Source organism: Podarcis erhardii (assembly GCF_964252035.2).
Source record: "Podarcis erhardii genome assembly, chromosome: 13".
NCBI lineage: Eukaryota > Metazoa > Chordata > Lepidosauria > Squamata > Lacertidae > Podarcis > Podarcis erhardii.
This window is the reverse complement of record NC_138502.1, coordinates 37,763,919-37,790,767: the sequence shown is the minus strand read 5'-3', so window position 1 is coordinate 37,790,767 and position 26,849 is coordinate 37,763,919. Positions and strand designations below refer to the sequence as shown.

The 26,849-nt window shown below is 46.2% G+C and overlaps 1 protein-coding gene across 2 annotated transcripts in view; it reads left to right on the top strand.

The window, feature by feature from the left end:
* Nucleotides 1-26,849, top strand: part of ACLY (ATP citrate lyase) — a 57,957-nt gene that overhangs the window by 11,544 nt on the left and 19,564 nt on the right. The window contains exons 2-15 of one of the 2 annotated variants that reach the window (XM_081837648.1): nt 3,356-3,520; nt 5,857-5,979; nt 6,733-6,795; nt 7,140-7,330; nt 9,544-9,623; nt 11,346-11,476; nt 13,741-13,859; nt 14,787-14,923; nt 17,168-17,229; nt 17,673-17,790; nt 18,443-18,597; nt 19,901-19,991; nt 20,881-20,910; nt 25,509-25,650. In XM_081837648.1, the coding sequence (XP_081693774.1) occupies nt 3,362-3,520; nt 5,857-5,979; nt 6,733-6,795; nt 7,140-7,330; nt 9,544-9,623; nt 11,346-11,476; nt 13,741-13,859; nt 14,787-14,923; nt 17,168-17,229; nt 17,673-17,790; nt 18,443-18,597; nt 19,901-19,991; nt 20,881-20,910; nt 25,509-25,650 (1,601 nt within the window). In that variant the 5' untranslated portion in view covers nt 3,356-3,361. The remainder of the gene's footprint in view (nt 1-3,355; nt 3,521-5,856; nt 5,980-6,732; nt 6,796-7,139; nt 7,331-9,543; nt 9,624-11,345; nt 11,477-13,740; nt 13,860-14,786; nt 14,924-17,167; nt 17,230-17,672; nt 17,791-18,442; nt 18,598-19,900; nt 19,992-20,880; nt 20,911-25,508; nt 25,651-26,849) is intronic. The other variant, XM_081837649.1, reaches the window with a different exon arrangement.

Genomic DNA, 26,849 nt, shown 5'->3' with positions numbered 1-26,849 from the left:
TATTTGATTTCTCACAGCACAGCTAGGAATTCTCTTGTGGTCCAAGCTTTGGAAATTGTTTTTCTTCCTGAAATGTGGAAAAAGCAAAGTGAAACAACACTTTCACAAAAGCACCCTGCCGGTCTCTTCAGTTCCTTTTTTTCCTCCCCAGCATCCTCCAACTTTCTCTGTTGATAAAGGCTCTTCAATCAGCACCCTCATCAGCCTGATTGCTTTGTGTGTAATTGTGTCCTTAACGCTCTCCTGCAGGGCTGAGATTGTGACGTCTTCAGGCTTGAAAATGGAAAGGAGAGAACTTTTGGTGGATGCCTTTGTCTTTGAAAATTTGCTTCTAGTTAGTACAGTGGTACCTCGGGTTACAGAAGCTTCGGGTTACAGACTCTGCTAACCCAGAAATAATACCTCAGGTTAAGAACTTTGCTTCAGGATGAGAACAGAAATCGTGCTCCGGCGGCAAGGCGGCAGCAGGAGGCCCCATTAGCCTAAAGTGGTGCTTCAGGTTAAGAACAGACCTCCGGAATGAATTAAGTACGTAACCCGAGGTACCACTGTAGAATTATACACAGCCTCGGATATTTGGGATGACGGGTGATACAGAAACGTGAAGGCCAAGGGTCAGCAAACTTTTTCAGCAGGGGGCCAGTCCACTGTCCCTCAGACCTTGTGGGGGGCCGGACTATATTTTGGGGAAAAAATATGAACGAATTCCTATGCCCCACAAATAACCCAGAGATGCATTTTAAATAAAATATTTTACTCATGTAAAAACATGCTGATTCCCAGACCATCTGTGGGCCTGATTTAGAAGGCGATTGGGCCGGATTCGGCCCCTGGGCCTTAGTTTGCCTACCCATGGTGAAGGCTATAGCTGCCTTTAAATGTGGAGGAGTATCTGTGCAGAATTCATTCCTTTCACCAGATTTATTTTGCAAGTTATCTTGTCCCCCTGCCCCCCACCAGTCCATCCACATTCTCAAGGAAGGTACTAATTTGCAAAGCATGTTTCACAGAGCAATGAGAAATTGGAGATCTCATGGGGGGGGGGGGCTGGGACCCCACCCCTTTCCCTAACACCTACTATTAACAAAAATGTTTGCCTGAAAGGAGAGCATTTTCTAGCTATTGCAAAACAAGTAAACCTGGATGTTAGAGATAAGATTGGTAACAGCATCTGATTTGCTATGAAGAAATAGCCTAAAGTACAGAATTGTCTAAATGGGGTCCGTATTTTGAGTGGGAGTGGCAGTGGATTAGAGCATGGGTAGGCATACTAAGGCCCGGGGGCCGGATCCAGCCCAATCGCCTTCTAAATCCGGATGGTCCGGGAATCAGTGTGTTTTTACATGAGTAGAATGTGTCCTTTTATTTAAAGTGCACTTCTGGGTTATTTGTGGGGCATAGGAATTCGTTCACCCCCCAAAAAAAAATATAGTCTGGCCCCCCACAAGGTCTGAGGGACAGCGGACTGGCCCCCTGCTGAAAAAGTTTGCTGACCTCTGGATTAGAGGTTTGTTTCAGCATCCATTAAAAAACTCTTTATGTTTGGCTCTTTGTCACAAAGGGCAGCACACTGGACTCCCAGGCAACTTAAATACAATTCCTTCAATGAGCTCCCTTTAGGTTTCCAAGGGCTGTGGGTTGGAGTACCACACAGTTGCTTGGGAATCCAGTCTTGTGCTGAAGACCCGCCGGCTGAGGTGCTTCAGGATTCAGCCTTGATTGCGCAACAATCTGGCGGTGGCAGCACAACTTTTAGCAAACCACATCGCAAAGAAGCGTTGCCAGTTTAAACCCATTGTCTGAAGTAGGAACCGAATCAAAGAATGGGAAAGAAGTACCCAGCCTCCTCACACCTTTACTTTCTGCTTTTTTTAAGTTCCTCCCAGTTAAGAACAACACTTCCCGCTATCTCCCAACATTTCTTAGAGACTTCAAAGGTTGTAGATCGAAAGTGATTATTAAACTCTTCCCTTTATTCTCTCAACCCTGCTTTAATCTGTGTTCTCTGCTTGCTCCAGTTCATTAGCATAGGGACAATCACTTGAACAAATGTAACTGCCTTGACTTCCTCTATCTCCTTTTGAATTTCGACTAATAATGATAGGCAATAGGAAAACATAAAACCCCACTATTACCTAATTCATCTGCTGGAGTAGGGGCGAGACCCTGTCGCCATAGTAACCCTGGTGAGTGGTTTTGTTAATGCCTTTTTAAAAATAAATTCCTTCCCCCGAAGACAAGTTCAAAATATTATACATATTTGTACGTTTCTGGGACTAATGGGTTGAGAGCATGGTCAAATGCTTTTGAACTTCCATATTCTTTTTGGAAAGCTTTATTTGGTCTCGACTTGGTTATTGGCACAGAGTGGGCTCACCAAAAGCCAAAAAACCACAGTGGGACTGAAAATTCAGACGGGGTAACGTTTGCACTATACATTTAAATTACATGGCTTCCCCCAGAGAATCCTGGGAATTGTAGTTTATTAAGAGCGCTGGGAATTAAGACTCGGTAAGGGATAAACTACAGTTCCCAGGATTCTTTGGGGGAAGCCCATGTGCTTTAAGGTGTAGGTGTGACCTTGAATTTGGGAAAAAGGCAGTCACTTCTGCCTTGGAGGACAGAAGCTCTTATGTGCCATCACTCCAGTTTGTTTTACAAAGGGGAGCATCCATGCATTCTGTCGTCCCCCCCTGCATTTCAAGTGGTACTGCCCATTAGGAATATTGTATTACATGATTCCCCCCCCCCCCAACCTCAGTGTGACTACCATTGGGGACTCTGCCGGGAAGCAGTACCTCCAGATCAGAGGCCGTATTAATTTACATTCTAGGATTTACATTTTTCATCAGAACCTTTAAAAATCACTGACCTAGTGTGATCTAGTGGGTCAGTGATTTTAAAAGGTTCTGATGAAAAATGTAAATCCTAGAATGTAATTTAGAGATCACACTAGACAAGAGTTTCAAAAAGCATGGGGGAAAATGCAGAGAATACTTCACAAAACAGTGCCCTAAAATACATACCTGGACTTGTTTCGATTAACTTATGCAGGAGACTTTGTGGATATTTAAGTTATAATTAGAAAAATCTTAATAATTATTCATAAAGGAAACAGTTTACAAGGAGGCCAGATACAGGATAAAGGAAGTCTTTTATTTGGTTGTTTGTATTGTTGTATGTTGTGCTCATTGTATGTTATGTTCAAGTTTAACGAGGGTGGATTTGTGTATTGGGGGGGTGGGGGGTTTATGTTATGTTGTAAGTAAAATTCCAATAAAAATTTAAAAAATAAAAATAAAATTAAATCACTGACCTAGGTGTATCCTTCTTTTTTAAAAAACGTTTGCATTAGGTAGCCATGTCCGCCAAAGCAATTTCGGAGCAGACGGGGAAGGAATTCTTGTACAAATACATCTGCACGTCTTCAGCCATCCAGAACCGCTTCAGATATGCCAGAGTGACTCCTGATACCGACTGGGATCGGCTAATCCAAGACCACCCCTGGCTTCTGACTGAGGTGAGCAGAACCGGCTGTAGTTGTTGTAACACACAAAGCAAGAACCCATAAAGTAAGAAGCTATACAGGCCCAGAACAAAATGCTTTTAAGCCTCCTTGTTGTGCAGACAATGGAACGTACACAGCTGAAAGTTCATCAGCATCAGGAACGCTTACATAAAGGACTCCAGCCACTCTAACGTGATGGAGGAAGAGGAGCTCTCCAAAGCAGGCTAAACCTTTTGCCCATGGGCAAGAAGAGTTTGGTCCCCCTATGTGCTGGCATTCGTCATGCTTACCTTGGTCCTGAAATAGACCCTTGTTTTCTTAAGGTCTTAGTTATAAAAGATAATGAGAATAAGAATAAGAATTCATAAATTGCTTCCCCTTAAATGCATTGGTGCTTGTTCCACTTCAGCTGTAGGTAATTCCACTCACCCCAGGGGAGCGAGTGCCCTAACATAACCGCATGCCAGCGTGTAAGGATCCGAAAATATTTCTTCCAGCTGCTGCTTTAAGGATCCTATTAATCCTTGAATTAATTCAGAAAGCCACCCGGAGCCCTTGCTGCCTTCCGGCAAAGCTCACGGAAAACTATATTCTCCTCGCTGAGGCATGCCAGCCACTGACTCACATAACTAAGTGCAGGGTATTTAATTAGCCAGCAGTACAGCTGCCTTCCATCAGAGAGAAAAATGGGATTGTGTGGCAGATCTGTGCTTGGCTAAATGTGATTAAACTGGATGGCAGCCAGGCGATCAAGCTATAGAAAGGAACTGGGGACAGGATGTCTCCTTTACACAGTTACAAACTGGGGTGAGGCCCTAAAACTTCCCAAGGTGGTGACACAGAGGACCTAAGATTCTGTGCCCGTTAAAGTTTGCACCCCAAACATGCAACTGGCCACACTTGTCAGCTGACTGGTCAAATACTGTGAATCACAGAATTGAAGAGTTAGAAGGGAGCCGTAGAATCATCTAATCCAACCCCCCCCCCCAATGCAGGAATATCTAGCTGTCCCATAATAAGGGGATCAAACCTGCAACCATGGCATTATCAGCACCACGCTCTAACCCCCAAACTCAGCCCTCCAGATGTTTTGGAACTACAACTCCCACCATCCCTAGATAACAGGACCAGTGGTCAAGGATGATGGGAATTGTAGTCCCAAAACATCTGGAGGGCCGAGTTTGGGCATGCCTGCTCTAACCAACTGAGCTATCCAGGCTTGTTAACGTGTTAATATTAACAGCTAACTTGATTTGTTTCTGTAACTAGGGTAAGGAATCAAAGCTGCCGATGATCACAATAGTTTTGTCGTCTTTCTAATTTAAAAAAGAAGGAGTGATTTTTGAATATTTTGTCAGCCAACTGTCCTAGCCCTATGTGGCCCAGGACCCTTGTACTTACGGGACCGCCTCTCCTGGTATGCCCCGCGGAGGACCTTAAGTTCCACAAATGACAACACTTTGGAGGTCCCGAGCCGCAAGGTGGTTAGATTGGTCTCAACTAGGGCCAGGGCCTTTTCAGCACTGGCTCTGACTTGGTGGAATGCTCTGTCACAAGAGACCAGGGCCCTGCAGGACTTGACATCTTTCCACAGGGCCTGCAAGACAGAGCTGTTCTGCCTGGCCTTTGGTTTGGACTCAGTCTGACCCTTATGCTTCCCTCCTCTTATGGTTTTGATTTATGGGCTACTATTAAAATGAGACTGCATTTTAAGTTGTATTTTAACCCGTATTTTAAATTGTTTTTTTTCCCCTTTTGTTTTCCCCCCTATTATGTTTTTATTATAATTTTACTGGTGTTATCCGCCCTGAGCCCTCCTTTGGCCGGGGAGGGTGGGGTATAAATAAAATTTTATTATTATTATTATTATTATTATTATTATTATTATTATTATTATTAAGCCATGAGGAAAAAGCAATGCCTGCACAGTTGTGACTGCTTTCGTGTGCTAAAAATGTGTACAGATTGCTTCCAGGAAGCAACACTTATCTATGATCTTAGCTGTGCCGGTTTCTTTGTTACTTCTGCTATGTGACCTCTTTGCATGAAGAGCATACGAGAACCTAAACTAGGCCTCGCCCTTCTCGGAAACTGGCAAGTTGTTTGCAAATTTTTCACTTATCACCTGTAGGGATAGTTTTCCAGTTTTGGTTTTCCTTTTGCTAGAACATTAACAGTGGCAAATTTTTTATCTGTGGTTGCAAGAACCAATGATCCCTATATTCTGAACAAAATGCTTGTTTAACCTGGAGGTAGGCTGTATGGAATGTGTATTGCTTTGTAACGATTTGTTGGGTCTCTGGACCATAATAAAGATTGTTGTTGTTGTTGTTTTTTCCAAATCCCAGCGTCTCGTGGTGAAGCCTGATCAGCTGATAAAGCGGCGTGGCAAACTTGGCTTGGTGGGGGTGAATCTTGACCTGGAACAGGTGAAGGCCTGGCTGAAGCCTCGTCTCGGACATGAAACCACAGTGAGTGTTGCCATTATTTCACTGCCCCACCTGCTTAACCGAGCTGTTGTCAAGATGAAAAGCTGCAATAAACTTCATTTTGAGAACGGGCAGGGTATTAACAAAGCAAATAAAAAGCGACAAGATTAATTAATGACCTTAAAAGAAGGCATTTTCCGTGGCAGCCCACTAAGTTGTGGAACTGAGGCACCTTTATTAACATACCGTATTTTTTGCTCTATAAGACTCACTTTTTCCCTCCTAAAATGTAAGGGGAAATGTGTGTGCGTCTTATGGAGCGAATGCAGGCTGCGCAGCCATCACAGAAGCCAGAACAGCAAGAGGGATTGCTGCTTTCACTGCGCAGTGATCCCTCTTGCTGTTCTGGCTTCTGAGATTCAGAATATTTTTTTTCTTGTTTTCCTCCTCCAAAAACTAGGTGCGTCTTGTGGTCTGGTGCGTCTTATAGAGCGAAAAATACGGTAGCTTCTGGTGAATGCTGAAGACACACCTCTTTACCCTGGCCTTTGATATTTGAGGTGTATCTTTTTAAGACCCACCTTATTTATGTAATTTAAAGTTATTTTAAACTGTTTTTAGTATTGTGCTTTAATGTGGTAACCCACCCTGGGAACTTAGGGTGAGGGGCAGGGAAAATATAATAATTTTGTGAGAATTTAGCACTTCATAATGCAGGGGCGAATAATACCTCTTGTTTTCGATATCTGGGTGGGGCTTCTCATTCAGAGTATGTTTGTTTCTCATTTTTCACAGATTGCCAAAGCTAAGGGCATACTAAAGAACTTCTTGATAGAGCCTTTCGTACCACACAAACAGGTTAGTTTTATTTGTACGCACAAGCAGAGATTTGTACGCATAACAGTTATTGGGGGAGCACCTCATTAGTCTTGCATCATAAAGGTTGCAGCTCCTTTCCTCCAGGACTCTTTTCCATATGGAGTTGATTTTATTAATCAAACCAAAGAATTTTGAAAACCTTGGCAGAGAAATTGGATAACCTCGTCTCGAGGCAACGAACACTGTTGCAGAGAGGGGTATTGGAAGCTCTCAGCCTCCCCGTGTTCTCATTCATATACTTCCGTTGGTTCCGAAAACGCAAAAAGCTCTGCTGGTCTTTGGTCTGGTAAAACCTTTACCATCCCGGTGTCTCAAATCCACAGGCGGAGGAATTCTACGTGTGCATTTACGCAGCCCGCGAGGGAGACTACGTGCTGTTCTACCACGAGGGCGGCGTGGATGTGGGGGATGTTGACACTAAGGCTCAGAAGCTGCTGGTGCGCGTGGACGAGAAGTTGGATGAGCCCAGTGTCAAGAAGCATCTACTGGCACATGCCCCGCCGAACAAGAGAGAGTAATTCTGAAATCTTGCTCTTTTTATACATATATTAAAATGTGAATTGTGGGTTATGGACAGTCGTGTTTTACATGACCGTGCAGGCTAGGTACCCCAGCTCCCCCCACACCCCCGAGTAGAGCTGGGCGATATATTGATAAGTTGTCCGAAACCGGTATGGCATTCAGATAGCACCAGCTCCAGTTGCCTGCGGATGGAAAAGGCTTAGGCAGGCAGGCAGGCAGGCAGATCCCGAGAAGGTTCTGGTGAGCACCTTCTTGGACTCCATCTGCCTATGCCCTTGAGGAAGCTCCCTGCCACTCGTGAACCTGAGCAGTATCGGGGCTTGCTCAGCTGGGGGTGGTGGTGGAAGGCTTCCCATCCCCCATCTGAGCAGTTTAACAAAGGACCGACACTCCTCGTTTGCGCAAGAGCAGGGGAGGCATCTGGCCTTGTTCACTAAGGCTGGGTGATGCATCCCTGCTGCTGTTTCTACCTCCCCTAAAGCGGTGGAACAAGAAGCAGGTGAGATACATTCCAGACGTGGTATATCAGCACATCACGGTATTTAGCTGCCCATATAGCACAATGTTGAGAACCAGCCCTACTCCTGAGAAGATCTTTGTTTCGAAGTCATCCAAAAGGTATCTTCTGTTTTGCTTTTGCAGTGGTACCTTGGTTTACAACCAGAATCCGTTCTGGAGGTCCGGTTGTAAACCAAAACAGGTTGTAACCCAAGGTGCGCTTTTGCCAATGGGGCCTCCAAAAAAGGGGGGGGGCTGTAATAAAAAAAATGGGTTGTAATGCAAAAAAAAAGGGACATACACTTCCGGGTTTGACGTGGTTGTAATCCAAAACGGTTGCAAACCAGGGTACCATTGTACATGGTAGGCAGAGATTCCCGGGAAGGGTTTGGAAAATGTTTCTGGGCCAGCTTTAGTTTAAAGGGACAGGAAGGAACTGCTTTTCAGTACAGTGGTACCTCTGGATGAGAATGGAATCCGTTCCGGAGCCCCATTTGCATCCTGAAGCGAACGCAACCTGCATCTGTGCATGCGCGTTACGTCATTTTGAGCGTCTGCGCATGCGCGAGTGGCGAAACCCGGAAGTAACGTGTTTCGTTACTTCTGGGTCGCCGTGGAGCGCAACCCGAAAATGCTCAACCTGAAGCAACTTCAACCCGAGGTATGACCATCAGATTTCAGATATTTTCCTCCTCTAGCATCTGAAGCTGTCAGGCAGGACTTCCACGCTCAAGTCCCGGGTATACCTGTGGCTGGGGCAGGCCAGCCCTATAGTGGTTGGCTGGGCTTGAACCAAAGCTTGTAGTCGCCACTTGCTTTGCCCCCTCTGACCCTCTCTGGACAAGATCCCCTCCAACCAGCCATTCCCATGGGAGACATCAGTGGATAGGGGAACATACCCTGCTGGACAACAATGCTTGAAGGTGCCCTGAAGAACTTTGGGTAGCAGTGCCCAGCTCTCCTCCGCCTGCGTTCCTTGCTGTAGCAAGAAAAGCCAGCCCAGGGAGGGTTTCCTGTTGGGCCCTGCATGGCAGAGGCTCTTTAGGCATCTTGACCAAACAACCCCCAAGCCTTCATCTTAGAGTAGGAGCTGGTGCAGTGGCAGGGACTGCAGAGCAACCCACGGGACAGCCCTTCACCTGTCTCTGCAGCTTTGAAGTCTAGAGGAAGGCCAGCAGCTCGCGATAGGGAAGTACTGCTTGCTATGGCAAGCATAATTGTCTGAAGTCCACCTGTGGTCTTTTAAGAAAAGCATCCTTAGCATTCACAAAGGATGGTAGAGAAAACATCCTCTGTTTCTTTCCTGTCCTTTTTTTGTTTCTGTGGTGGTGAACAGCTGGGTTCTTTTCCCCCCTTTTTCTTTACTTTTTACACCAAAAAATCCTTTTCTCGACATGGAGGTGCCCTGCTGACATTTTGAAGGAGCCTGCTTTCCTTTTAATGTCGTCTTCAGGCGGATAATAAATGGCCTTTAGGGAGGGATCGCGATGGCGGGTGACGCAGTCCCAATGTCTGACTCATTCAGGCTTGGGCGTCTGAAACCTCAGCTGGACTGACGGCAGACAGACTGAAGGAACTAACGATAGGGCTGTGTAACAGGCCCAATGTGGAGTGTCTTTGGTGTACACCCATTTGGTTTTGATGAATTTGTCTGTGTGTGCGCGTCTGTTTTCCCATTTTGTGTGTGTTTCTGCCTTCTTTATATAGTGTCTTGGCGAGCTTCATCTCTGGCCTCTTCAATCTTTACGAAGACTTATATTTTACGTACCTGGAAATCAATCCGCTAGGTAATTCCTCTCTCTCTGTTGTTTTCCATGAAATGTCCACATCTCATTCATTCTGTATTCTGCAGTTCTCAATTATACGGCGAAGTGTGGTGGAATAGAAAATGAAGATGGAGCACGGGCCGCTCGCTGCAGACAGGCAATGCGTTTCCATGAACTTGTTCTTGTCAGAGTAATTTAAATTAGACCTCCTCCACAAACAGGGAGCGTAGAAAGTGTCCATCAGTCTTTGAGAGCGCTGATGCAAGTGAATCTTTCCAGAGATTAATTTTGATGTCGAGTTTTTGCAAGCCGCCAGAAACCAAAGTCTTCGCCAACAGTGTAGAAGAACAAATCTTCAACTTCTGTAAATCAAACGAGGGTCAAACCAGATGCAATATAAAATGCACTGTCGTCATTCTCCCTCCCTTGTGAGTTTAAAATAACAACCATGTCTCCTCCCAGCTTTTTAAAAAAACAAATTAAAATAAACAAAAAAGAGGGTGAATGGTGAAGAACAATGATGTTTAGCATCACATCTAGTCTGGTCCTGAGAAATCCACTTTGACCAGAACATGTAGCATCCTTTATTTCTGAGGATCACTTAATATTTTTATTTATCCAGGAATTTTATTTGACAAGGGATATATTGTGCAAATTCACTGCATCCTTGCCTGCATGTAGCAGGCATGGTTGGTGTATTACATGGTGTGTGACTTTCCCTTCCCCCAGCTCTATAATTCCCAGGGGCTTCTTTTGGCCTGTGGTGGGTATATTCAGGAAGCAGAGGTGGGGGAGGGGATGACAAATTTGCCTGCCACTTCTTGTTGTTGTTAAATATACATACTGCTTATATGCCAATATGGCTTCCAAGTGGTTTGCAACTATAAAATCAACCCACAATTAAAATACACGTAATATTAAAACGTCCTTAATTGAAATATACAATCAAACAAATAACAAAAAAAGCCACTAAAAACCCACCTCTCAAGATTAAAAGAACTAAATACTTAATAACCAGACCCAGGTGTCTTCATGAAAAAGGAGGGGGGACGACCCACAGATCATCATTAAACTATTATACACTTAATGCATTCAGGAGATAGTTGTAAGAGAGCACATTTCTATTCAGTGAAAGTTGGCTTATTCATGTGTTACGCAATGTTACTGGCCTTTCACCCAGTAAAGATAAAAGGGAAAAGTCTAGCTCCTCTTTCAGGCCCTGAGGGAGACACATTTTTAAAAAATACTTCAGGATCCACTGTGTTTATTTTCTAAGTAAAGGTTTTGTTCTGAGTCTTTGGATGCTTTTTGTTTTGTTTTGTTTTCTGGGGTACTCCTGCGATGTGAAGCAGCCTGCAGCCATGTTCATAATGGTCAGAAATAGTTTGCTGCAGACTAAAAGGCACTTTGGCACATAATTATCACAGAAAGTGACCATGTATGGAGTTGACCTTGTTCAGCATGGACTGGCTGTGGGTCTTGGGTAGATGTTAGCCACCCCTGTCTTTTCTGTGTCCAGATTTATTCCAGAAGTGTGCCCCAGCCATTGGAAGGTGCTGGTTGTGCTATGATGGTGGATCTGGTTCAGCACTCAACAGGGAAAGACCCCATGAAATTGAGAACCATTTCCTACCTAGGCAACACCTTGAAACTAGATGTTTTCCATTCGTTTTTCCTTGTTAGCTGGTTCATGCTGACCTCCTCCTTCTTCTTCTGTCTCCCCCTCTCCCTTCACCAACAAAGTTGTAACCGCAGATGGCGTTTATGTTCTTGACCTTGCTGCGAAGATCGACGCAACGGCTGACTATATCTGCAAAGTGAAATGGGGCGATGTGGATTTCCCCCCTCCCTTTGGAAGAGAAGCTTATCCAGAGGTAAAAGAATAGAGCTGCTCTTAGGGTGGTGTTAGGGAATTAAGGTAGCCTAAGTGCGTTCTGTTGAGCGTGAGGCTCCTTGACTTCAGCTAACGTGCAAAAAAGCCTCCATCTCAAAATCCGAATTCCCATCAGAACAGTTTGGTCCCACTTTGGTCTCCCAAAATCCCCTGTGTCTTGTTGCTTGGCAGAATGTCTCCAGCGTTTATCTGATGCTCTGGCATTTCTTAATTTAGTAATTACAGCAATTGCACAAAATACAAACCAAGGTGGAAGGTTGTTGTTTTTTTAAAAAAAGAATTGTTGTCTAGCCAAGAAATCCATTTAGATACCTCTTTTCTTCCCTGCCCGCCAATCCCCATTAGTGTGTTATGGCTCAAATGCTGACACTTAACTCAATTTGGCCAGGTTTCTAATGGATGAGTTTTTTTTAAAAAAAACAGAACACAACCTCACTGAATCATCCCCCTTGCCAGGCACTAATGAAGACTCTTAGACTCTACACTTGTTAAGAATGTTAATGAAGTTGGGTCTGGCCTCTGCAAGAACAGAAATGAATGTTCTCAAAATGCACAGGATAGGAGCAGCTCCCATAGGAAGGCTCAATCTCTGTTATTAACTGAGGTTTGGGCCCCTACCTAATCACTTCATCAACCCCCTTTTTCTTCGTACACCTTTCTTGAACATCGGTTCTTTCATCCGTCCCTTCAGTGGTAGCTGTGGATATTGGCTAACCTTGGAGATGAACAGAAAGCACCTTTCCTGTTTTTCACTGGTTTTCCTCTCTCTCATTTTGGGGGGTGCTTCTACAGCATTATTTGAGACCTGGGGTAGTCCAACTTCCTTCCTCTTCAGATCTAATATTTGCACCAGAGATTTACATTGGCCTGGAATAATTTAACTATAATTTGTCAGATTCCCATAGCACCTCACAATATAAAATTGCCAGGATGACAAGTCTGGTATCCATACTTGACAGGGTGGGGCAAGCACAGGGGTCCATTATCCCTGGAGGACCAAACACAACTGATACCTAGCTGCCTTTTTTAGAAATAATAATAATAATAATAATAATAGGTTGTTTTTTTTAGTGGCTTGATACTTTGAAGAGAAACCCCAGCCCAGGCGGGGGCTGAATCCCTCCAACGTTGTTATCCTCAGTACCTCTGCCCCCATCAAACACCACTGGGGAATGCTATTGAAGTACAGTGGTACCTCGCAGGACGAATGCCTCGTAAGACGGAAAACTCGCAAGACGAAAGAGTTTTTGGTTTTTTGAGTTGCTTCGCAAGACGAATTTCCCTACGGGCTTGCTTCGCAAGACGAAAACGTCTTGCAAGTTTGTTTCCTTTTCCTTAAAACCGTGCATTCAGGGGGTGCAGTTGCGACTTGACTTCGAGGAGCAACTCATAGCACGCGGTGTGGTAGCCTTTTTTGAGGTTTTTGAAGACTTTGGTGATTTTTGAAGCTTTTCCAAAATCCGTGCTTCGCAAGACGAAAAGATCGCAAGACGAAAAAACTTGCAGAATGAATTAATTTCGTCTTGCGAGGTACCACTGTACTACTAAGCAGATAGAGTTTTGCTGCTTTCAACACTGCCACCCATCTCTTCTGTCTTGTTAGTTTTTTTGGGTGAAAGAGTGGGAAAGTTTATCATGCCTGTGGCCTCCTCAGACCTGGCTTGACCTTACAGGCTTGTTTACATTATTATTATTATTACAGGCTTGTTTACATTATTATTATTATTATTATTATTATTATTATTATTATTATTATTATTATATTCAGCTTAACAGGAGACTTGGGTTGAGAGATCAAGGGAATGCCTGTGTAAAAGGTGTACCAAATGTTGTGACCTCCCTCAAGGAATCATGGAATTGTATTGATGTAGGGGGAGAGGAGCCATGATCGATGACACACCTTGTAAATTCCTGAGGGTGGGACTAGATTTTATCTTTGGAAACATTGGTTTCAATATACGTGTTTGAAAACACAGAAATGAGTGCAAAGATGTGCACCTTGCCCCATTTTGACTCCAGAAAAGACATTTACCTGGCTTCATAACTCAATGAGTGAGCGAGTGTCATTTAAATTGATCTACGGGCATTTGTGGGGGAAAATGGAAATATGGGGAAAGGATTACTTGCTCCTCCTTTATTTCCCCCCACAAATGCCCCTGGCTTTGTGTTATGAGAGAAGTGCGGAGTTTACTGTTTTGTCCTTAGAAGTTTTGATTCTAATAATATGCGGGCTCTTGTCTGCAGGAAGCCTATATCGCTGACCTAGACGCCAAGAGTGGAGCCAGCCTAAAGTTGACCATCTTGAATCCCAAAGGCAGAATATGGACCATGGTGGCTGGAGGCGGCGCCTCCGTAGTGTACAGGTACCAAGCACATATCTTGTGGGAGTGGCAGCTGAATAATGTATGGTTCATCCTAAACTCCAAGTTCCATCTTTTGATTAGTCATTGTTTGCTCTTCCTTGCCCAATCATCCCACACGGGTTAATCATTGTTGGAATGGAATGATGAGACTTTTGAGAGGTCCCTGGAACTCTCTCGGCGGTACATTGCCCTTAATACTTAGGAGATTTTGCTGTCCTTGAAATGGAGCCTATGCTTAGGCCTTAGACAACATATTCCATATAAATACACAGACTGATAACCTGATACATGATTTGCCACCCTGGGAATCTCTGCTATTTTTGCTTTGCTTTCAAAATGCAGTTGTAGCAAACATGTATAGTGAGAATTCTCAGGTGTTTAGGCTTGTGGAGCGCGGCTTCACATATCAATGCTTGAGAGGCATGGTGGTCTTGCCACATTTTTCTCCAGTTGCCATGGTGGCTGGAAGAAACTGTGCTTAGGCTCAGTTATGACCACTGCTGGGTAAATTCTTACCAACACTTAACTTTGGGAAGCCGAGCATATTTTATGCAAGATAATTTGATACGCATTCACACACTTCAATTCTGCTAAGCGGGTTCTAATCCTCGCTAACTAAACTGGCTTCTCTGTTTCTGTCTGCAAAGTTCAAAAAACCCCCACCTCCCACTGTTGGCTGAGCTGCTGTGTTGTCACATGAACATTTTATTTTAACTACTGTGGCGGGATTTCTGACTGAAGAGCAGTTCAGCTGATACAGTTCAGCAGTTCAACTGAAGAGCAGTTCAGCTGATGCTCTTGCCTCAGCTCCTCATCGTGAACTAGGAACGCAGCCTCGTTCTTGCTCCGCTTTCCACAGGGCCTTATGGGCATCCTTGGTTTCGCAGACTAAGCCTTCTTAATATCACTTGTGTGCCTTCCACTTAGTGACACCATCTGTGACCTTGGTGGGGTGAACGAACTCGCCAACTATGGTGAATATTCTGGAGCTCCCAGTGAACAGCAGACCTACGACTATGCCAAGACTATCCTCTCCCTCATGACACGGGAAAAGCACCCAGAAGGTAAAAGAAAATGTGTGGGGTGGGCAGCACTTCAAGCCTGGGGACTGTTAGAATTCCTCCTCCATGACTGCAGTCATGGGATTGTTGTCTATCACATGATGGTGTATGTTTTGACTCCACAGAGTAGGAATTCACGGAGACAGAATGTTTAAGTTACTTTGTTCCACGAAGTGGGACTATTGTCCCTCATTCTTTTTCTCTTTGCTGTCTGATGTTAGAGAGAGAGGGAGCCATGTTGCAGTGCTGCGTGTGTGTTAATATGCAAATAAAGTAGATTAGCCAAAATGCTGACTTGCTGAGGTCTGTTGTGCATGATGCGCAAACTCTACGGATCCCTAATTGTGCCGGTGTCTGTTGGCATCGGTTGCTATGATGTTCGGGCTGAAGAAAGCTTTTGAAGCTCCTGAACGATCGACCAGGAGGGAGAGAACATGCCAGTCGGGCATGTGTCTCTGCCAGGGTCCTACTCAAGTGTAGGCCGAGCTCCTGACAGGGACCATTCTGATTGGCCCAGGAGGCTGTGCCCAACCAAATCCCCCTCTGACCAGCCATGTTCCTCACCTTCCTCGAGCATTTTTGGCCTTCCTGGAATGAGCCACTGAACTGTGATGTTGTCTCTTGGATGCCGAATGGAGAAAGGTGTGTTTTGTGTGTGGATGTAGAAACCTTGGGTGCGCCTTTTGTGTGTCAGGAGTGTGGTTTACTGTGGAAAGCTGTTTCACAGAAATACTTGTTGCTCTTCGACGCAACACCTTGGTGGTCGGACGTTGGAACCACCGTTCTCTTGAACCCATCCTAGTGCCTAGAAATGACCCAGTTAATGGTCCATGCTGGGCTGGCCAGGAAAAAGAATGTGACAACAAGCAAGGGAGAAGCAGATAAAGAGAAGAGAGGGAGCTGGCAGGTAGAGAAACTCAGATGGGGAAAGAGGAGAAGGTCAATGAGAGGTGAGAGGAGGAGGGACAAGAGGAAGGAACAGTAGCAGGAAGGACCCGGTTTCTGACCTGGAAATGCTCCTACCTGGCTCAGTGAAAGCCGAGGGGCAGCTTAATGGCCTCCTGGCCCCACAACCAGCTAGATCCTTTGGGGACTGAGACTCCCTGCCCCAGTGGTCCTCTAGGAAGGCCTAGCCTCAACCAGACCCCACAGGACTTCTACCCTGGTGCATTTTCACCAACACCTTCCAAAGAAGCTGGTAAGCATTTAAGTCCTGCAACTGCTTGCTGCTGAATGTGGTGATAATGAGCAATTGGGTTTGTGCAAAGCTTTCCAAAAGACAGCTTTTCTCCCACCCCCAGAGACATCTAGGTGCATTCAGAATTTCTTCAGGGAACCAATGTGTGCATGTTATTTTAAAATGACCAACGTCTATACTGGAGCACCCTCCTGGCCAGTGCTGGATTTGCATATAAGCTAAACAAGCTATAGCTTAGGGCCCCACTCTCTTGGGGGCCCCCCCAAAAAATTAAAGGAAAACTGGATGTACCTATTACTAGAAATTCCGTCTTTTACACTCACTAAGTGTAACAGGGTACAAAGGTCTGCTGTTCCAATGAACAGTGTGGGCTGCTATGGTGATATTGACATTATATTAAAAAATCCATTATATTAACGACAATTGCATTGTACAGGTTATAACCTTAATTTCATATTAATAAAGCTATTTATAATTATTAGTAGTTTGCATCATATATTTACACCTATTATTATTTCATTTTATAGTGAGTTTCTAGAGACTAGATTATGAGTCTTTGTAAATTGTGTTTCTAAAGGAACTCTTGTTATTGCCAAATGCCAACGTGTTTGCATTATTAAGTTTGTTATGAATAAAAATCATTTTAAGTTAGAGCTTAATAATTATTTCACTATTAATATACTACTGCTTCATTGTATTTCACTGTTAATATACTTCTTCTTAATTGTATTTCAGTTCAACAATTACTTTGATAAAATACATATTTTGTTAGGTGCAAATGGCTTTAGATACCTATCAGGTCCATCAATTACCATATAGCATATATTCAACACAAAAAACAGCGACAATTTGTTGTTGACAAAGGACAGCTGGACATATAAAGGGCCTCGTTACCTTCAGTAGCTTAGGGCCTCATCAAACCTAAATCCAGCCCTGCTCCTGCCTATCAGCTGCTTCTAAAGCGCTCCAGGCCTAGAATTATGTTCTGGTATTTCTTAACAAATCAACTCCTTTCTCTTCCCTCTTGTTCCTTCCTCTACCTTGCACAGGCAAAATCCTGATCATCGGAGGGAGCATTGCTAACTTTACCAACGTGGCTGCCACCTTTAAGGTAAAGTTGATCCCGAAAAGGTGCATGGCACTGGTCATTCATATTGGCACCCTCATCTGAGTAGGCTGGTAAAGAAACATTTACGTTTTGCTGAGTTTCCAGGGTGGATTTGAACTGAACTGAATGGGCTGTTGTGCTTGAGTGTCCGTGCGAGTGCTTGAGGGGAACTTAGGTTTCGTCTCGGGCAGGTTGCAGCACTGTGATAAGGTTCAGTACTCTTGCGAGGATCAGAAAATAGGTATTGCCTCTGGTCTTTCATCCTAATTGCAGTGCACTGAGCAAGGTAGCCTGTCCTTTAGCTTCTGCGGTGAGAGGAGGCAAGATCAGGCGAGGCAGAGAGATGTGGTGTGAGCATCGTTAATGTGGATTTTGCTGGCTTGATAGCTAGAGCTAGCCATGAGTGCCTGTGCATGTTTCTCTGTTTTTCATATTTCCTTCTGCAGGGCATTGTGAGGGCTATTAAAGATTATCAGGGCCCTCTGAAAGAGCATGAGGTCAGGATCTTCGTGAGGAGAGGAGGCCCAAACTACCAGGAGGGCTTACGAGTCATGGGGGAAGTAGGTGAGCAAAGCCCTGAGGATTATTTAAACTTCAAATACTTCCTGCTTCCTCATTTGCTTTCATTTATTTTTGCTCTAAACCCGGGTCCTTAGCCTCATTTAAAGAGCGTTGATGACAGCTGGCAACAAAGGTTTCTCAGGATGGCCCCTGGGGTTCCCCATCTGACTTCCAGCATGGCTGATGAATAGAACCTTTATGCCCCTCAGCCAATCTCTTGAACTGGAGCCCAGAAGCAGGAGAAGGAAAGCCAGCAGACTTTCCAGTGCTTGCTCCATTCAAAACATGGTTCTCTGTTTAAAAACCAGTGGCTGGCCCCAGGGCATGAAAGACTTGGTAACTCCAACTTTTGATATTCAGGCTACATTTTTTTTATGCTGCTAGATTAAGACTTCTCTCTTACACCTTCTCCCAGTAGTCCTAAACTTAACCGGTGATGGTCATTGCTGTGCACCCATGATAAAGCAAGGCCTCTCTTTAACTTCACCATACAGTGGATGCTCGGGTTGCGAACGTGATCCATGTGGGATGCACGTTCGCAACCCGCAGCGGCGCAGACGCGTCTGTAACCCGAGGTATGACTGTATTTCTATAGTGAGTCTTTTCAGGGAGGCTGCAGCCTGTTCTGATTCTGCTCTTTTTCTTTTGCATTCAGGGAAAACTACTGGCATTCCTATCCATGTCTTTGGTACGGAGACCCACATGACTGCCATTGTTGGCATGGCACTGGGACACCGGCCCATCCCAAACCAGCCTCCCACGGCAGCCCACACGGCAAACTTCCTCCTCAACGCCAGCGGCAGCTCCTCGGTAAGACTGGTACTACAATCCTGAGAGCCAGTGTGGCGTAGTGGTTAAGAGTGTCAGACTAGGACCTGGGAGTAAAGGTAAAGGGACCCCTGACCATTAGGTCCAGTCGTGGCCGACTCTGGGGTTGCGGCGCTCATCTCGCTTTATTGGCTGAGGGAGATGGCGTACAGTTTCTGGATCATGTGGCCACCATGACTAAGCCGCTTCTGGCGTACCAGAGCAGCGCACGGAAACGCCGTTTACCTTCCCGCCGGAGCAGTACCTATTTATCTACTTGCACTTTGACGTGCTTTTGAACTGCTAGGTTGGCAGGAGCAGGACCAAGCAATGGGAGCTTACCCCGTCGCGGGGATTCGAACCGCCAACCTTCTGATCGGCAAGTCCTAGGCTCTGTGGTTTAACCCACAGCGCCACTTGCGTCCCACCAGGGTTCAAATCTCCAGATGGCCTTAAAGCTCGCTAGGTGACCCTGGGCCTAGTCACTGCCTCTCAGTCAAACCTACCTCACAGGGTTGTTGCAGAGGGATTAAAGGAGGGAGGAGAGAACCTTGTAAGGCCGCCTTGAGCTCCTTGAAGGAAAAGGCGGGATCTGGAGGCAATAAATAATAATAATCCTACAGCACAAGAGTGGCTTATTTCCTGGCCCGAGGACCCACACTAATCCAGCCACCCCTTCAAGGGTCACATGCGAGCTCACACATTGATCACACGCAGGCACACTCAGTATGCATGCATGCTCACCACAGGAACAAATGCACACACACTTAGGTAGACAGCCCTCCCTACTCCAGCACTGGCATGGAGCTGGGAATGTTGCCTTTTACACTTAAAAAGTAAGGATTTACAGTATTTTTTGCTCTATAAGACTCACTTTTTTCCTCCTAAAAAGTAAAGGGAAATGTGTGTGCGTCTTATGGAGCGAATGCAGTCTGCGCAGCTATCACAGAAGCCAGAACAGCAAGAGGGATCACTGCTTTCACTGTGCAGCGATCCCTCTTGCTGTTCTGGCTTCTGTGATTCAGAATATTTTTTTTCTTGTTTTCCTACTCCAAAAACTAGGTGCATCTTGTGGTCTGGTGCGTCTTATAGAGCAAAAAATACAGCATCTCCTGATTTGGTGCTGTGGCGTTCAGCACTAAGAGGAGAGGTGGAAGTTTCTTCTGCCTGCCCTTTAGGGGAGATTTCTAAAGAGCAGGTGGAGGGATTTCATCTCCTTCCACTGTGGTTTGGTGGGCTGGATTGGGGCTGTGTGTGTGAGCGAGCCACTAACCCCCTTTCTTCTGGCTTCTCTGTTCCCCTTCAGACCCCAGCGACAAGCAGAACGGCATCTTTTTCTGAGTGCAGACCCGACGATCTGGCTCCGGCAAAGAAGGCAAAGCAGACAACACTTTCTGGTAAGCTCCCAGTTTTTCTCCCGTTTCTTCGGATTCCCTCGCAGTGCTGCTTTCCCATTCCCGCGTGTCCTCCCTTTGCACTGGCTGCTGGAGCGTGGAAATCGGAAACGTAATATTTTCAGGGAATCCTTTCCACGTCTGTCCGTCCGTCCCCCTCTGCCCCTGCCCTGCCAAGGAGCATTTCCCATGGAATCCCTGCATTTTGCAGATAATTTTGGTAGCACGCGTTTGCATGTTGCGTTGACCAGGTCTGTTGTGCCTTGTTTCTTGCCTTGAGAAAAAAACCCCTAGGCATCACTGTGTCTTTCTTTCTTTAAATTCAGGGATGGGGTGGGTGGGTGGGTTGGAGATCTTCTGAGCATCGCCTTCCACTGGAAACCTCCCCTTCAGCATATGAGCATGTAACGTCTTTGCACATAGCACCACCCACTTCCTGATTTGTGCAAGGCAAGGTTTTTAGCTTCCGTTGCTGGCAGCTGCAATGCGAAACCAGTGCTGTTTGCAGGAATGTGGCTCTGGGTCTGCCTCTTGTGGGATCCTCTCCCTTCTCTGGAACTTTTATCTCCCACACCAATTCCCCCTGCACATCCCTGGGGTTGATGCCCCAAAGTTTGAGATCCACCAATTCTGGGCCAGTTGCCTGCCACGATAGTTTTCACCCGCCCCGCATTGACTGACACCTTTCCCCCTTTCCCTACTAGCCTGGTAAGATTCGAAAGAGCTCCTGGGTTCCTAGACACCCGGTTTGAAAACCACTATACTTAAGATTGCAGTCGCTTAAGCCCCTGCCCCTGCCCCGACACCCACCCCCCAGCAGCCTAATGTGAGACGAAAGCCAAGACAGGCAGCCTTGTCGGATTTCTTGCAATGGTGATTATCTCTTTAACAGATGCGTCCCCACCTCCAAGACCCGTTCAAGGTAGGACCCCACCACTAGCTCAGCTCAGTGTCCAGCCTTGCTACCAGCTGCTTGTGCAGTTAATTTTCAACGGGTGTCCTGTGTGGTTTTTGGTTTGGGTTGGCCGGTGTTATTCCTGCTCTTTACCCTTGCAGTTTTGTTGCCTGGTTTGTCCCTGTCCCCTCTTGTCCCTGGTAATGTGGCTTTTTTAAAACACCTCTCTCTATCTCTCTTCTTTCCCCTCTTGCCTCTTATTTATTTTAATTTTTCCCCCTAAAACACAATTGTGGGAAAAGAAGGGCCTATGATCACCAACTACCATATTAGTCTGCATATAAGTCGCCCTCGAATGCAGGCCACACCCCTAAAATGAGATATCTTTGAAAGCGGGGAGGAAAAATACCGTAAATCGCTGGCAGCATCCAGTGTCTTTCATGGTCTCTGGATTCCGCTCACAATGAACAATTCTCTTGGCAACCAGTGCCACCTGTTGAGAAGGACGGGCAATGGTTATACACAAGGTCCCACCTTAAATCACAGCTTTTCTACCTGTTAAGACAGTGATTATAGACCTGTCTCAGGTTTTATGCAAGCCAGAATTGGGGAAAGAGTGCAGACTATATTCAGACTGATGTGGTATTATTGTCAAGTCTTTTTAAACCTCTCCCTTGCTCTCAGAGTGGTACAGTTCCAATGCAATCTTTACTGGCCCTCCTGCTATTGAATTGTGAGCTGGTTTGCCACCAACTTTGCAGATATCAGGCATATAGTGCTTTCGCCACTGCAGAGGGCAGAAATCGACTGATGCCCCCCATCTGTGCCCATAGCCAGCGGTTTTTAGTGCAGTGCTGCAAGTTCAGACCGGATTTATTTATTTTTTAAGAGCGGAAGAGGAATCCCACAAAAATTCAGACTGTGTCTATTTATCTTTACCTGTCTCTATTTGTGCTCTTTGATCGGCACCATCTTATCCTTTAGTCACTGGAGTTTAGAGTAAGCTGTTCTTGCTGAGGAATTTTCTGTTGGGAATCTTCATCTGCATGATTTTAATAGGCTCACAGGAATGCAGTGCTATAGGACAGAAGATGCTATTTCAACAACGACAACAACATCCTTCCGTCAAAATATTCTCAGGAAGGATCACACCAATAAAACCATTGCAAAACAAGTTTTTTTCCTGTGGCTTACAGTTTGTGGTTTGTCTGGGGAAGCTGAACCACCAGCTGGGTTTGGATAACACGCTAAGCCCAAATAATGGCTTGGCTTAGCTTAGCTTAGCACAGCAAAGAAACAGCTGGGGAGCCCCAGTCTCCTCTCTGGGAGCTCTCATGTTGGTTCGCTTTCTCACATTAAGCCATAGCACAGGGGTAGGCAACCTAAGGCCCATGAGCCACAAGCGGCCCAGGGGGGTTGTTTAACCGGCCCATGAGCCACCCCTGAACTGAGCTGCCCGCTCAGCGGATCCCCGTGCGCTGCGCTAAACTGGTGCAGCACAGCACTGGGATTGCTTCCACTGCACCAGAAATTGTGTCTGTGCAGATGCAGATGCCGAAAATCACGTCTGCGCAGATGCCGAAAATCGCGTGGGCAATCTGACCCCTGCATAGCATTACCTTAGCGTTGCATGTGGACGAGGGTGCTAAAATAACTTCTTGCATATTGCCTGGCATTCCTTGATGGAAGAGCAGCAATAAGCCAATCAAATCCTGGGTTTCTCCTTCCAGATAGGAGACGGGATACTTGTTCTCTTGGCCCTTCTCCCTTGTTTTCATCCTGCCTCTGTTTCCCGCTCCCTCCCGCAATCCTTTAGGTACTTTAAGGTTTGGTCTATCATAAACATCCAAATACCCTTTTTGACCCTATCCCACTTCAGCATTTGTGGTAGATTGTGGTGGTTTTTAGAAGTCTGGTTGGTGTGTTTAAGCTGCTTTTGTGTGCTGCCACTCAGCAGAATGAAACTTTGGGTGGGTAGGTGGGATCTCTGGTTGGGGACCTCCGTTGGAGTGTCTTTGCATGTTGGCGATGGAGTGGCTGCCATTGTAATGAAAACCACCATGGCAACCTTCCTCAGCCCAATGCTCTCCATCCTCCATCCTCCCTGACCATTGTCCAGGCTGGCTTGAAGGTCTGATGGAAGTTGGAACCCAACAGTACCTGGAGGGTCATCCCTGTTTTAGAATCATCATTGCAGCTCCTAGTTCCAATACAGTGGTGCCTCGCAAGACGAAATTAATTCGTTCCGCAAGTTTTTTCTTCTTGTGAGTTTTTCGTCTTGCGAAGCACGGTTTCCCATAGGAATGCATTGAAAATCAATCAATGCGTTCCTATGGAGACCGTCCGGGGACAGAGGGGAAGTGCCGCGCGCCTTCCCCTCTGTCCCCGGACCTGTTTAAAGCAAGGGGCAGCGGGGAGAAGATTGCTTCTCCCCGTTGCCTGCCCCGCAATCTCCGGGGACAGAGGGGAAGGCGCGCGGCACTTCCCCTCTGTCCCCGGACCTGTTTTAAAGCAAGGGAAGGGGCAGCGGGGAGAATCGCTTCTCCCCATTGCCGCCCCTTGGTTCAAAAGGGGTCTGGGGAGAGAGGGGAAGGCGCGCGCGCCTTCCTCTCTGTCCCCGGAGATTGCGGGGCTGGCAACGGGGAGAAGCGATCTTCTCCCTGCCGCCCCTTGCTTCAAAAGAGGTCCGGGGACAGAGGGGAAGACGCGCTGCGCTTCCCCGCTATCCCCGGAGCTTGCGGGGCAAGCTTCGTTTTGCGAAGCAAGCCCATAGGGAAATGCGTCTTGCGAAGCGGCTAAGAAAACGAAAAACTCCTTCGTCTAGCAAGTTTTTTGTCTTCCGAGGCGTTCATCTTGCGGGGCACCACTGTATAGCTTTCAGTATCTACAACAGGAAAAGCATATTGCAGTGGAGGGATTGCCCACCTCCGTAATTAAATACTGGGCAACCTTGTTGGTTGCTCCTCTGTCCCCACAGGTGTCAGGTGTTTGGGATTACAATTGAGGAGCTCTCAAACTTTGCTATAAGTGAACTTTCAAGTCTCAAATCACAGCTTCCCAAGTCTCTGCAGATGTACCACAAGACAAAGCCAGATACCCATACCCTTTACTGGTACTGTGGTTGGCTGGTTTTCAGTCTTGTGGTTTCAATATTGAGCAGGTTCTGTTTTATGCAAGTGGCCTTGGGGATCCCTCTGAGATAGGAGAGAGGTGTAGAAAGCTGTGGGACACCTGTTGTTCCCCCTGCCCCTTCAGCACTTCCAGGTATGCTCCGAAACGTGTAGCTGGGCGTTTTGGCATTATTTCAAAACTCCTGATAGCTGAATTAAAATGAGAGGCATGTCACTCTTATACTTGAAAATACTTGTGGGTTTTTTTGTTTGTTTTGTTTTTCGAGGATACGATCTGCCCTGAGAGAAGTCGCCCTTGCTTCTGCACAAGTTGCTGTTTAGAGCCAGAGGCATAGCAAGGTCAGGTGGTACCCAGTGCAGAAATCTTTTTGTCACCCCCCACATTGCAATTTTTGGGAACGTTGTTGAGCTTCTTTTAGGGAGGGTGCCCCGAAGTTGTTGAGCTTTTTTCATGATCAGTGGTCGGATTTTCGCGATCGGCGGGCGGCACTTGCACTGCCCACGACTGCCGATTGTGAAAGTCTGACCACTGATTGCAAAAATACGCCCGCCGGGGATTCGAGCGCTGCCTGCCGGTGAGTGCCAGGCTGATCGCCGGCTGTGTTTTCGTGATCAGCGGGTGGATTTTCATGACAACATTCACACCAGTCACAAAAAATCTGCCCACCAGGGGTGCGAACACCCCTATGCCTATCAACCTGGGGGGATTTTGTAACCACCACCCCAGGCATGACACCAGGGGACACCCTCACACCCACCTTCCATCGCCCCTGTTTAGAGCATGCCCTTGATTTGGAGAAAAGCAGAGACTTCTGCAGAGATGCAGTGGGCAGTTTTGTTATGGCTCTGCACCAGGGGTCACTGAATGGTCCAATGCAGAGGCACACCAAAATTGTTCAGTTCAGAGTGTTTCGCTCTCCTGGGGGGTGCTTAGGGATCACAGAAGCTTTCCAATATGAGTCTTTCTTTATTACAGCTTCATAGTTTCTCTCTCTCTCTCTCTCTGGCACTATTTTGTGTCCACCATCCTGTAGTTTCTCTCATTCTTTCTGGAGACCACCAACCTTCGGGAGTGAGAAGCGCAGCCGCTTTTCGTTGTACTGATTTAGGGGAGCAGTTGGGTCAGTCAAGATCTCCATTTAAGAGGGAATTTTCAGAAACGCCCCAAGATTGTCTGAGCCCCCTTTGGAAGAAGCTTACAGCTTTGTTTACATATTTTTGTAAGAATAGCCAGTGTGTGCCTTGAAGGGTGGTAGACAGGAAACCTTCCCAGTAAGAAGCTGACGACTTTGGCTGCTTTCTGTCTCTCATGCTTTGCTTCCTACAAATGGCTGGTATGCGCCTCCTTCCTGTAATGCAGAGAGAGATGCTTGGCCAGGGATGGCTTTTGCGGTGGCGTGCCTGGCCATGCGTGCCGCTTGGAGCCTTTCTGTATGGATGTTAAACGTCTGGCCCTGGGCGGGCGGGGTCGTCTTCTCTTTCCCCCTCATGCAGGTAAAGCCACCACCTTGTTCAGCCGCCACACCAAGGCGATCGTCTGGGGAATGCAAACACGGGCTGTGCAAGGCATGCTGGACTTCGACTACGTCTGCTCCAGAGACGAGCCTTCAGTGGCTGCCATGGTTTATCCATTCACGTATGTTCGCAGTGCCTCTGTCCCACGTTGGGGGGTGGGGCCCTGCTCCCATTGCATCTTCCTGCATCTCAATTCCTTTCTGCCATTTTTCTGCGGCAGTAGAACTTTGTAGCTAAGGCTGGGACAAGTATTTAGCTGCCCTGCTAAATACTATATTTCCCCTCTTTTTCCCCTCTTGTGAACATTGCTTTCGTGCTTTTCCCTCCTCAATCTGATTCCCTTTCATCTCTTGCCTCAAATTGAGGCCCCAGTGCAGTGCTGGATTTACGTATAAGCTAAACAAGCTATAGCTTAGGGCCCCACTCTCTTGGGGGCCCAAAAAAATTCAAAGGAAAAGAACTGGATGTACATTTCCAAAATATAAGATAAAAAACGAATAAAATGAAACCTACATACAGCAACAATGTTTTGTGTTGTGTAGGCTCCTCTGATGTAAATCATGGGCCCCGCCTGCTCCCTAAAATATCACTGGTTTGCTCATTTCTATATATAGGGTGCCTACATTCTGCATGGACCAGTTGCCTCACAACGTGCAAATGGCTTGAGATACCTATTTGGTCCAGAAATTACCATATAGTATATATTCAACACAAAAAACAGCGACAATTTGTTGTTGACAAAGGACAGCTGGACATAAAAGGACCCCATTACCTTCAGTACCTTAGGGCCTCATCAAACCTAAACCCGGCTCTGTCCCAGTACATCCCATACCCTCCTGCATCATCTAAGTCACACCTACCGTGCATTGCAGCCTGTGCCATGGTCCTTGACATCATTTGACATTACCTGGTCCTGGGGTTTACATAGTACTGGTAGAATCCCTGCCATTCATGCACTTGTTGCTTCTTCCCACAAACTAGCAAGCTGGTTGCCCTCTAGTAGAATTTCATTATCGCCCATTGCATTTGCATAGCTGCCCCTTTTCTGTTATGTTTCCTTCCTTTTCCCCCCCATGCTCCCATTAGGGCTGGGCGATATCTTGTTTTCAGCATCGCGATATACCAGCAGCTAGACATCGCAATACATCACAATATCTGAAATAAGGATAGAGCTATGTAGAGGCATTGGCTGGCTTCATGGTTTTCCCCACATCGTGGTTTTTGCATAGAGCACACACACACACACACACCCATCTTTGATTTGCAACATATTGCCAGGTCAAGAATTATGTAACCGATATCACAATACGGACCTCAAAC